The sequence below is a fragment of the Sinocyclocheilus rhinocerous genome, unplaced genomic scaffold, assembly GCF_001515625.1.
Source record: "Sinocyclocheilus rhinocerous isolate Xijiao unplaced genomic scaffold, SAMN03320098_v1.1 scaffold480, whole genome shotgun sequence".
Lineage (NCBI taxonomy): Eukaryota > Metazoa > Chordata > Actinopteri > Cypriniformes > Cyprinidae > Sinocyclocheilus > Sinocyclocheilus rhinocerous.
In genome coordinates, this window is record NW_015655401.1 from 616129 (window position 1) to 629130 (window position 13002).

The 13002-nt window shown below is 35.8% G+C and overlaps 1 protein-coding gene across 2 annotated transcripts in view; it reads left to right on the forward strand.

The window, feature by feature from the left end:
• Positions 1-3585: 3585 nt before the first annotated feature.
• The window catches only part of LOC107718100 (vasoactive intestinal polypeptide receptor-like), a 37614-nt gene continuing 28197 nt past the window's right edge, over positions 3586-13002 (forward strand). The window contains exon 1 of one of the 2 annotated variants that reach the window (XM_016525051.1): positions 3586-3627. Coding sequence is in view for 1 of the 2 variants with exons in the window: in XM_016525050.1 (XP_016380536.1) it covers positions 12317-12370 (54 nt within the window). In the remaining variant the exon portion in view is untranslated. Of the gene's footprint in view, positions 3628-11958; positions 12371-13002 lie in introns of those variants that run through there. The other variant, XM_016525050.1, reaches the window with a different exon arrangement.

The window sequence follows — 13002 nt, forward strand, 5'->3', positions numbered from 1 at the left end:
CCAGTGTTTCCCAACCGGGGTGCTGTCTGTCGAGAGCAGGGGTGCCGTGTAAAAAATCCTTTTTTAATATTTTTAAATTGCTAAAATGTTCAAAAAAGCAGCTATTATATAATATCCATTTCTGATGTCGCCAATAATTAGAGATGCACTGAAATTTCGGCTGCCGAAAATTAGTTCACCGCTCAGGATTCACTTTCACGTGGTGTGACGCTCTGCGTATTATCCCGTTCTATGCGTGTGTGTGCTCCGCTCAGTCGCTCGCGTTCATGCTCATCGGAACAGCAAAGTCCACTCAGAAATCAAGCTGACAGGAAACATCTCTGTAGTACAGTATTGTTTCTGTCTGCAATAGCCCTACTGTGTTGTAACAAGGTGTGGTAAATCCCTCTCATTCATTGATCTGCTAACCGCTATGTTATGCTCATGTGTCCTCTGATGATAATAGCTTTCTAGGATTAAACATTATTTGGATATAATTGGTAAAAAAAAAAAAAAAAACTAAATCTCTTAATAGCCCTACTGTTAGACCTACCTGAAAAACTAAAAAGCTATTTATTTCATTTGTAGGCCTATCGTTATTTTTTATTTGTGCTATCCTTAGTAATTTCTTTATTTGTTCTTATTTTATTATTAACTGCATAGCCTCCTTGTCATTTTTTTATTCAATTCAACGTTTTAAATCAAGCTATCTCGTGCTACTGCACCAAAATTACCCCACTGTAAAATAAAAAATACACTGAGTGAGCAAAACTTTGTTTAATTACCATTATAAGTAGCTATCTCACAATGTTTACATATGAATAAGAGCCTACATTAAAATCTGTCATATAAATTGGTCTTTTCATTAGAAATTAGCCTACTGATTGCCACCATTGATGGACAATTTTTTTTATAATATTAACAATATCTGTATGACAGTATATTCTGCAGTTCTTCCCTGCTGTACCGAATATCTATACTTTTCAAAGTATCATATCGAAGTTAGAAATTCTAATATTGTGACAAAATAAATTTTGTAGGGTGCCACAAATTTGTTAAAATTTCCAAAAGGGTGCCGCGACTTTAATTGCACTGCAATTAAAGTCTGTTAAATCGCTGATGCAACTAAAACGCACTATAAATGCGCACGTGCACTAGTCTAACCTACTAATGTTAGGTGTTTTGTTTGCTTTTTGTGATATACTAGATAATATCAAATCGCACAATTTTTTTTAGTAAAATGAATATTTTTCTCAGAATTATTGCGCTCCTATTCGATTTCGCTCTGTCTGTTTAGCACGCATGCGCGCAGATGCACTCGTTGCGCTCGCATGCCTCGCCCACTCCTGACAGCGAAATGGATATATTTGCATGACTTTCTAACATTTACAGATGAAAAATATACCTGTGACATGTCAGTTATGCACTGAGGAAAACACAACGTCTCAAATGCATTAAACAGCCAGCACAGATTCGCTGTTTGTCATGGTGGATCGTTTTGATCCATGATCGACATTAAGGGCTGCTTAAGAATAAGCGTGCACAAATTAATGAGATTGTGTGAACTTAATTTGTCATTTATGGAACCGCTTTAGCTCCGATTGATTTGTTAGGTTATTTCAAGTCAGGTTTTGGACTTTAATCCCATATATATATATATATATATATATATATATCAAAGTTTTTAATGTTTTTGAAACAAGTATCTTCTGCCATCCATTTAAGTTTTTTTTTGTAGTTCTATGAGCCATTCATATGTGAAAAATGCCACCCCTGCACGTGGTAGTCACACAAAACAGCACTTTTATAGTCATAATAAGTATAAAAGTATAACAAGCTTAAGTTTTATAGTTTAAGATTTGGTGTTTTTTTAAAAATTTTTTACAAACACTCAACCCCCTATTTAACCTATATCAGACGTTAATAAGTTACAGATATCATTAGTCGTATATACAACTAATTTCACGTTGGCTTTTAAGGTCCATTTCAGCGCAGCACTGGAAATATATCAGACAGAGATCACTCCTGCTGGATGGACTTTTTCGATATGGGGTGTCATCTATTCCTGGCTCTTCCTGATGAACGCATATATCCTGACCTGGCTCTGTAGAGGGTATTCCAAACCACACAAACGCCACTCATATCAACACTTTGCTTATTCACACTGTTTGAAAGCCATTTATTATAGTTTGAGTCTTCGCTTGAATTATCAGGTTGTACTCAAGTCCAGCAATCCTGCCCTCTGAATTCTTTCTCTCATGGATCATCAACATGATTCTGAACAGTACCTGGCTGGTCTTGTGGGATAGAGAGTAAGTTGTAGGCAGCCAACATATTTTGTGGCATAATCATAGGTTTGCATGGTGCTTTGCCTGTGGTTTCATGTAATGTCTGTAGATCACATATTTTTTATTGATTCAGATTGATGATTCCTGCACTGATTGTTCTTGCCCTGATTGCTTTCACCAACTACCTGATGATCTTCTTCTCTTGTATTGGTCTACGAGCTCATGGATCTTGGCTTAAACAGCAGCACCCAAAAGACCTTTTCTGCATCATAGTGTTGGTATGCATTGAACATAATTTTGGAATCGCTTTGACAAGAGGCAGAGTACTCATATTTATTTATTTAAAATAAAATGAACTTGAACATTGAACATGAACACTATCTCATATGTAATGTATTTAAATACAGTATCAACCCAAACAAAAGACTGCAGGTAAATTAGGTGCACTACAGATTTGAAATGTTTGAAATAACCATGCCATATATGTACCTTAGGTTCAAAATGGCATTGCTACCTATGCAACATGGACAACCATTGCCACACTGCTCAACTTCACTATTGTGTTGGATCTCGCATCAGTTTCCCCAACAAATGCTGCTACAGCTTCTTTATGCATACTTCTGTTGGAAGTAATTATATGGTAATCATAATAATTTATTTTCTGCTATAATCTTGTGATATGGCTCAATGACATTTTTTTTGTTTACATCTGTATATCCAAAAATACAGTTTATACATAAAGTGATATAAGTACACATCTTCTATTATGAGCATGTTTTTATCAAGTTTAAAATATTGAATAGATTTTAGGGGAGGCATAAAGTCAAAAAATGTCAGGTGATACAACTGATATATTAATGAAGACTAGAATAATGAAGATTAAAAATTAAATTCTTGACAAGAAATTAAGGAGTTTGGCATTTTGGCTTTTATTATTATTTCTAAGAAAACAAAACATATGAAGAAAATGCAGGAAATTATGTCATGTCCATGTGTTAAGGTCAAGAAGGCTAAAAGATCAAATAATTTGAACATTTTATGACAAGGCAAGCAAAACTTTGCATGCGTTTTAAACTACATTTTTAAATCTTTTAAACTAAATCATTTTTAATTTTCTTTCATTTGTGATTGACTCATATTTAAGATATGATTAAAGGCATTAGATCAGCACACTGTGTCTAATCAAAGTTTTTTTTGTTTCTTTGCGTGTTCTTCTACAGGTTTACAGTTGAAAACTTTCTAATAGAGAAGCATGTCCGTTACATCCTCACCGTTTACCCTGTGATTATCTATGCTCTAATTGGAAGCCTAAGCAAGCATTACGACGCAGCAGCACCTGGCCGGAACGCCGTCTTTTCAGGTTAGTCAATGATAAACACACCCATGCCTTTTTGGTTAACCATAAATATAGCATCGTTAAATCACAAACTCATAAAACCATAAGGCCCCACATAAAGATGTTACATATTAAGGCTACATTGTGCTCACATTGCTTACAGTATCATGGTTTTATTTTCCATAGTGGTGCTCCTCGTGTTGGCCTGTATTGTGTTAGTGGTGCGCGTGGGGCTGGTGGTTTGGAGACACAGGACTCGGCCTCTCTACCGTGAAGTCAGTCCTGAGGTCCTGATGTCACCAAACAGCGGCACCGATAAATAACCATACATCATAAACACTCGACACTCATAAAAACTTCAAAGATGACGTGCCCTGAACGGTAACCCTTCCAGGTATGCAGTACCTGCATGAATGTGTTTCAGCTGGAACAGATGCTTTCAGAGTCTTCAGTTTTATGGAAAATATGCATGAAACAGCATACGGTAGCAATATTAAATCTATTCTGAGCTTGAGCCAGGCCATGTCTAAGAGATTAATTGTGCCTACACTACCATTTTTAGGTGAAATACGTCTCAGAAAGTCTGCATTTATTTGATCAAAAGAACAGTAAAAACAGTAATATTGTGAAACACTATTACACTTTCAAATAACAGCTTTTTATTTTAATACATTTTATAATGTATTTGCGTTTATATGCATATGTATACAGTAACTTGTGACCAAAATATCAATATTATACTGGACAAGTATTATCATTTGCTTTTATTTATATATTTGTATTAACATTTAATATTTTAGTATAAGCTTTAATCCAAAGCAAAATACAAAATATGGAAACAATTTCTTACCGTATCACAAGCAATATATCATACAAGAGCCAACAATACTTGCAATACAATGTTTCAAGAGTAAGTACATACAAAAAAAGTTGGGATTTTGTTTTCTTGTGTTTGTGATTTAAGCTTTTAAAGCTCATTTATGAATCTTCAATAAAATACATGAAATGCATCTAATGTCATTTTTAATGTTTCGTGAGAAACGGCTCTTGTTTAGTGCAAGTGCTCTGGAAACCACCTTGGTGTTGATTGCAAGCTGGTCTTTCAACAGTGCATACAGAAATATTTAGGGTGGCCACACAACATTTGTGTCTGGTGAATATACATGCTTTGATCACGGCTCTTCTTGTACATTTACTTTGGTGTGGATGTGAACTGAAGCATCTTGTCATGCATGTCGTTGCCCTTTGGAATGTGTGTCTCCTGGCAGCAGCTGCAGCAGGCTTGACCCTGTGTATTTTGGCTTGTTCACTACAGGATGAATTACTTATGAGAAACTAAAAGACAAATAAAGGACATTTTTTCCTCCCAGGAGATTAACATCCACTCCATTTCAGACTCACTCACCCTGTGATAGTATTATAGGAGTATGTTAAGAATCTTTTCTTTGTAATGTTTAAACGATCATTTTGTATTTTAGAATAATGAAACGAATGTTGCATTAAATATTGAATTTAAAGACAAAAGTATGTATTATACTGACTACTGATGCTCTTTACGAAGAAAAAAAAAGTTTATAGACTTTTTTTATAAGCTTTAAAGGGGTCATATGATGCTATTTTAAAGATAATTATTTTGTGTATTTGGTGTAGCAGAATATGTTGACATGCTTTAATGTTCAAAAAACACATTATTTTTCAAATACTGTACATTATTGTAGGTCCTCTATGCCCCGCCTCTCTCAAACACGTCGTTTTCAACAAAGCCCCCTCCTTTGACAAGCGCAGTCTGCTCTGATTGGCCAGCTGACCCAGTGCATTGTAATCACTAATACCCATCATCTGTTACTGACAGAGAAAATTTGTTTTTTATTATATCTCAAGTCGCGGGTTGTTATGATTATTATTACATTCAGACTGACATTATAGCTGCCTTGTCAATATGCATCTATTATTGCAACACATGGGTGAAATTTCAAGTGTTGTGGACATTTAGTACTCAAAAGCATAAAAATGTTAAGACTGCAAGAAAAATAAATGTAATGATTAATTAAAAATTTCCTTCACAGGTGTCAACAAAAGAAGTTGAGACTTATTATTTTTTACACAAAAATATAGCATATTGAGTCTTCTCATATTTTGAGCGAACAGTGCCTTTAAGGGGTTAATTAGGGATAATATCCAGACCCACCTGAAACTCCTTATCAGACTTTTTGTGACAGGTAAAAAAGGTTATATAAGATCTTTGTATTTAGATATTATACAAGCATATTATCTTTTCAGTATAACTAAGCAAAGTATTTTTATCAGAAAAACTGAGCAACACATTATCAAGCTGTATTTATTTTAATTTACTGCAGATTGCCACACAAATTATGCATTTGAATGTGATGAACATAAATTTATTTAATGAAATAGGTCCATATTAAGACACCCCATTACATTTACATTTACATTTACATTTACATTTACATTTAGACATTTAGCAGACGCTTTTATCCAAAGCGACTTACAATTGGGGGATACATAAAGCGATTCTTCTTAAAAGAGGCAAACAGATACAGGAAGTGCTTGTAATACCAAGTTTTTAGACATTGTTCAAATAAGTGAAATGACAAGGGCCTGGACAAGAAGTTGTGCAGCATGCTCCGTTAGAAAGGGCCTGATCTTTCTGATGTTGTGCAATGCAAACCTGCAAGATCGAGCGGTCTTTGCAATGTGGTCTTTGAAGGTCAGCTGGTCATCAAAGGTTACACCAAGATTTCTGACCGAAATCCATTACAAGAAATCAATTCTTTCTTTGTACTGTCACATTTGTATGGGAGTAATTTTACATTAATTGTTCAATTACTGCTTCAGATGGCTTGCTCGCATGTAAAGCTGCTTGTTCTGTAGTTGATATAGTCCTCTTCTTGACATCTGTCCCTTTGGAAATTTTCAGTTATTTCTTTCAAACGTGTTTCCAAGTGATAAACCAAAAATATCATGGCGATGTCGATGACCCAGACACAGAACAAGAAGTAGCGAGGCCAGTTGCCAAAATTGTCTTGACAATCACAAAAAAAAAAAAACCATGACAAAGGTGGATAAAAATACGTCAAGTAAAGTATTGACTGACAAGCCACAAAAAGCAGTAAATGAATGCAAATTTCTTACCACATATCTCTTTTGCTGTCATATCTTCTCAAAATAAAACTGAAATATTAAAATGGATTTACATATAAAATTACATGTTCTTGCAAAGTCACTTAAATGTGTTAAATTAAAAATGAAAAATTTTACCTTATCCTAAGTAGACTCAGTAGTACTAACCAGCATCATCTACCAGCAACAATGAGGTGTTTCATGCTAATTGCTGCTAAGCACAGTCTAAAAAAAATGGTGTTAAAAGACACTTCCTCTGTGGTCAAGCTGAAATGTTGAGTTGTAATTTAGTTTAGGAACTGAAAGTAAGATGTATTTCTGCATTGCCTCTGGAGATTCTCAGTTGTCATTGCAATAAGTAGTAGAATTATTGTCAGCTGTATGTGTTGCACTATTACTCATGGTAAACTGTAAAAATACGGCCAATTTCATACATCAAAATACTGCTATTTCAATAAACAGTTAAATCATGTCAATTTACAGTTGATGATCTGTAAATTAAGCACTTGCTGTAAATTTACAGCATTTAACAGTAAACCTGTTTCTAAGAAAACAGTATCTCACCTTAAGATGTAGCACATGGGGGTGGGGGTGGGGGTGGCATCTGCAGAAAACAGTTAACGAGTTGTTGCAACAGAGAAACACAATGAGCTGACTAAAATATCACTATTGGAAAGTAACCACATGTGCAGGAGCTGTAACTTGTGAAGGAGACTTCAATCTAATGCAGAAGTAAAGGGAGAACAAGAAGAGTTTTTGTCCCTTATTGTGTTTGTGTCCAACTATCTCACTATCACAGTATTTCAAACCTAATGGAATTTCATGTCACAACTGTAAGTAACACACATTTGGATAATCATGGGCAAGATGATTGTCAGTCATTAAGCCCCTCTGAGACACTGAGATTAGATTCCACAAAGAGATCACATCTCGGACTGGAAGCAAATCATTGACATCTGCCGCTTAGATAACTTACTACTGCTCAGTCATGACTGAATATGACACCATGGACAGATATGAGAGTCTAAAGCAAGAGAGTGTTTCAGTTTGATCATGTACCTGCTCTTTTTTGATCATTCAGATAATGAGGAAAACTACTGAAAGGGCTCTATTGGACCAGCTGACAGAGCATCACGTCCAAATATATAATCTATCAGGACAATCCTCTTATCAGCACATGTCACATGCATTTTGCAATCCATACTAATAAATGGTCTGTTTTAATTTTCACCACATCGTGTCATTGTATCTCCCATTAAGGTAAAAGGCTCCACATGCATAGTATCATGGATGATTCCAGTTTCAGTCAATATAATCAATTTGTCCAAGGTATTTAACATTCGGGCACTAATGCACTTAAATAAGGAACAGCTGCAGATAGTATTATAAGTGTCTGGCTCACTGCAGTGAAAATACCAGTCTTTTTTCTGGTGAATCGTTAAATCATTTTAATCAGTTGGATGTGCAAAATTTGGATGTGGTCTCTCTCTCTCTCTCTCTTTTTTGAGACAGGTTGTGCTATTCCCAAAATACACTGGCACATGATTCCTTACGCAGGCCTCAACTTGTGCAGAGTTGGTATTCAAAGAGCAGGTTTAACACTTAGTATTTGTTTGTCTAATCAACTCTCAGCCAAACACACAAATATCTGCATTACAATAAAAATGTTCAATATGTAATCAACCATGAACTTTAATACTGTTGTTTGTATGCAAAAACAGAAGCAAACAAATGGAGTAGTAAGAATTACCTAGCTAATACGACTTTAGCAGAAGTGCTAGTACTGCACAGTTTGCTCCCTCTCAAGGACAAAAAAGCCATAGACTATTACAATCATCCACCATTGCTTCTGGTTCCTTTCAGGTAAGGGGGTTTAATGTGCAAACTGATCTCTAAACAGATTTCATGCTGACTTGCTGGAGGGTAAATTGAGTCTACAGGTCCACCTTTGTGTCTGTCTGTGACCCTATTACAGTTGGAGAATTGATTTGACCAAATGCTTATGAATCACTACCACCTTTTCTGCCCAAAGCATCAACCCTCTATGATTTAATTAGCTTTTACTCCTGCACCTCTGTGATTTGACCTTGCCTAGTGGGTATTTTTATTGGAGGCACAGTTTTAAGGTGAATAAAATACCATAAACTCAGAATACCTATGGGGGTGCTTGAGTGAGGAAGATGATAGAATAAACATTTTTGGTGACTGATTATTCTTAAAATAATATTATAGACTTTCTTTTTATGGCATTATAATATTCAGTGCCATTCATCTACTTGTTGTAGCATTAAATATCTTCACATGCTAATTTTGAATGCGATGAGGCTTGAACAATATTTAGTCCAATACTGTACCTATAAGAATTTGTAGCAGACAGTCTACAAAAAAATTGCCTAATGTTGTCTTAGGCTAATGAAGCAGAGATTATCTCTCTTTAGAGTTTTGTTCATACCTTGATATTGATAGCTGTAACCAAAAGACTTGGCTTAACCCACTTAAGTAAGAAAAACCCAGTCATTGTTCCCATGTTTATTTTTGGGTGTGACTGAAAATACAAAAGTTATTTCCATTTCAACTAAAAACTGACGATATAGTGTAACTAGGAGTTTTTGAATGAATAAATGTTTCATAAAATCATAAAACTGTTTTTTTCCTGGCTTTTTGGATTACTCAATTCGATTGGTCAATCGTGCCATCCAGATGTACGATATTTCCTCATATTCGCTGTCGTCCATGGCAACGCAGTGTCAGTCCGCCATTCAGGAACCGGCGCTACTTTCACTTCTCTTGAATCACACCGACGAGTCACTCTCTGTTGTTTCAAACAAATGCAGCTGGTGCAATTTTTGATCTTAAATATTATTGTTTCACTACAATTATACAATTGTAGTGAAAATTACATTGGATGACTTGAGTATTAATATTACTGTGATATTATTGCAGTGTTTGACTTTTGGCTATAGGTCGATTGTTTTGCATGTTGTTGTGGACTATTTTTTCGTTGCGGAAGCGTTAAAAAATATACATGTAATATATAAAATTATTTCAATTTAAATAAATAGTTCCACCACTTTTTCACAGTGTAAACTCACAGGACATGACAAGTAATTTTCAAAGTTTAAATTCTTTGTCTGCTCTGTACGGTGTGTGATATATAAGACTGCTTGTTGATAGTAAGGGCTTGTTTTAATGCAGACAGTCCTTGAGAGGGCGGTGCAGGGTTCCTCCATTGATTCGAGCAGGATGTGGGCTGAAGGAGGAAAGTGGTCACCAACGTGGTGCCCGTGGGCACCTGGTAGCCCGCATGGAGTCTCTAAGTCGCCCGCCAAGCATGTTCTATAAATAGCCTAAATTAGCGTCGGGCGATAAATGATATAATATCGAGATTATGATAAAATTTATGTTAATAATGATGTTAAAATCTGGACATTTTTACTCAGTATGGATTAATCACAACAGAAATAAATGTTACAGCAACCAGTCTTCATGTTCTGTGTGTCTGTGTGAATGCGTGGAGTAGTTTCATCTGATACACAAACTCAAACACACGTGACTCGCTGTGTTTTCAGCGTCTGCGTCTCAATATACGAGGACATGAACACATGCACTTCATCTTCAGAGCAAACATATATATATATTTGGAGTATATCAAACAAGTAGCCCTTGAGACAATTTTATCCCTTCAGGGAGCCCTCACTCACAAAAAGGTTGGAGACCCCTGGTCCAGAAGATAGTGATAGATGAAGCATGAGATAAGAAGTGTTATATTCTTTCTCCATCACAAAGCCATGGCCAAAACCAATGACCGGTTCAACTCATTCATTCCACATGTGAAGGCATATTTCCACTTTAGAATGGCAGCACTAAAAGACTACTGCGAATGTATGATAGATAAACATCTGTGTAAATATTTTGAAGGATTGTTGTTTGTAAAGGTCAGACTTGTAATGGGAAGGGGACGTAATAACTTTAAGACACATTATTGATCAGGTAAGTTGATAACACGCAGATGAGTAATTCAGATAGACTACCTTTAAAATTAGGACTCAGAAGTCAGAATTGAGAAAGAGGAACTTTAAGCAGATTGTATAAACACTTTTCAGTATCATGGCACTATATTACATTTCAGCTGGTTCATTCCACAGTTAGTAGAGTTAGTAGAATTTTATGGCATTCTGCAGACCAATTAGTTCTGTGACTCATCCAAACGAAACAGAACAAAACACCAGGATACCATTTCACAAGAGTTAAAAGCATATAAAAAAAAAAACAGGATGCCATTACACAAAAGTTAAATGAACCAAATATGTTTTTGCTTCTTTCATGTTTGTATATATTGGTATTCACAGATATTGGGCCAATTTTATGCTGGAGTGCAAAGTCAGTCATTTAATGCATGGCAAGTTGAATGTGTATTTCACACCTTTCGTTTTTAGCCACTAAATATCAATAGATAAATAACAGAAATGGAGAACACGTTTTGCACCATTTAACATACATTTCCTTGAGAATGTTTTTGTCTACAGGCTGCACTGAGTCACTTCTCTTGTTCTTCTGGTTCTTTTGAAAAGAAATGAACATATAAGATCTCAATGGGCTGGCTAATCTATATTAGACTCTCTCCATTATACTTTTAAAATGATTGATTTCATGCTACATGCACATATGCATTTACATATCAGCTTTTTTGAGTTCTCTGTAAATGAAAGAAATTCCCAGGAAATAATTTACATTTATTAAAAATTCCAGAGGCACTTTCAACAGCAGTTCCAGTGGTGATTATTGGCAACTTGAGAAGGCAAGAGCTCACATAGGCCTATTTGTGTTGGTGTGTTAGTTTATAAAGTTGTCTTACATGACGTCACAATATTACATAACATACCGTTTAACTACAGAAGATAATTTAAGAGAAGCAGTTTAATGGACAAGGAGTAGAAGAAATCAGAAGCTGTGATATAGATGGTAGTTTAAGAGAGCAGAGGTTCCGTTTTAGTTAACAATTTAAGAGAAAAAAGAGCAAAAGCTGTGCCATGGATGACAATTTTCAAGATTAGAGAACAGTATCTGTGCCCTAATGAAAAGAGCGCAGGAGCTGTGCTGTGCGGACAGGTTAAGACAGAGAATGAGTCATTTATCGCTGTTATTCAGGGCTGTGCTGCTGCTGCTGCTGCTGTAGTATAGTATAGTACAGTATAGTATATTATAGACTACACGCACTCTCTCACACACACACCTACTTTGGAAGTGAGGGGTTAGGACGTGGGTCGACAGCCTTGGAATTACAGTCCACCTCGCGCTTGTCACGTATCTACGTGGTTCATGCAAACGCCTGTTGTGAATGGCTTCCCATCATTCCAGAGTCGTTTATGAATGAAGTGTTTTTCATGTTAGGGATAAACATGGACAGGTTTGGCGACGAAGTCCGGCTGGTGAACCCACGCGCACCGGAGCGCTCGCGCGCATAGTTGGCGGACGCTTCGGATTCTTTGTCAGTTACTTTTCGGCCGTCAACTTGTCTCTCTGCATCCGTACTTTTGGGAAGCGCTCTCAGGCAACTGCTGAATCGGCTGAAATGGATATGTCTAAACTAATGCTGATTTTATACCTAACCTGCTCGTTAGGACCTGTGAGTATCAACACTATGTCATTTTATTCAGTTTCCTATTGTAATTAGTCATCGACAAAAGAAAAGCTCTCAAGTAGCCTATTTAACACACCTAGTCCTCAAACAAATGGTCAGGTCCAAGGATATAAAGATAGATTGCATGGGTTTTCATTTTTCTTCATTGAATACTTTTTGCTTTTCAAATCTAAAGCTAGGTTCAGTTTTGCTGACAAAATAAAACTGAGCCTGGGTAAACTGTTGCTCTTTTGCTCTTCTGTCTCAGAGCAGCAGCTGCTGTGTGTTTCCTTTCATAGAGCAGAATTTTCTTTTGCAGAACCGAATTAAATTGTACATTTCGTGAGACTAAAGTTTTGGCTTGCTGTCAGCTTGGATAAGAACGCAATCAATTTAAACTTTGCTGCATTATCCGCCAGAAATAAATCAAATTTAAGATTAAAAAAAATAAAGCAGACAGGATATAATTATGTGGATAATAGAGTTTTTCTTAAACACTGAAATTTTCTCTGACATTTTGATAGAGCATATTCAGGGATAGTAATAAAGCTGATTTACATCAAAATGAGTATAGAGTTGTTTATTGAATGAATTCAGATTTCCTTAGGTCTAGCCATTAAGCTAATATATATATATAT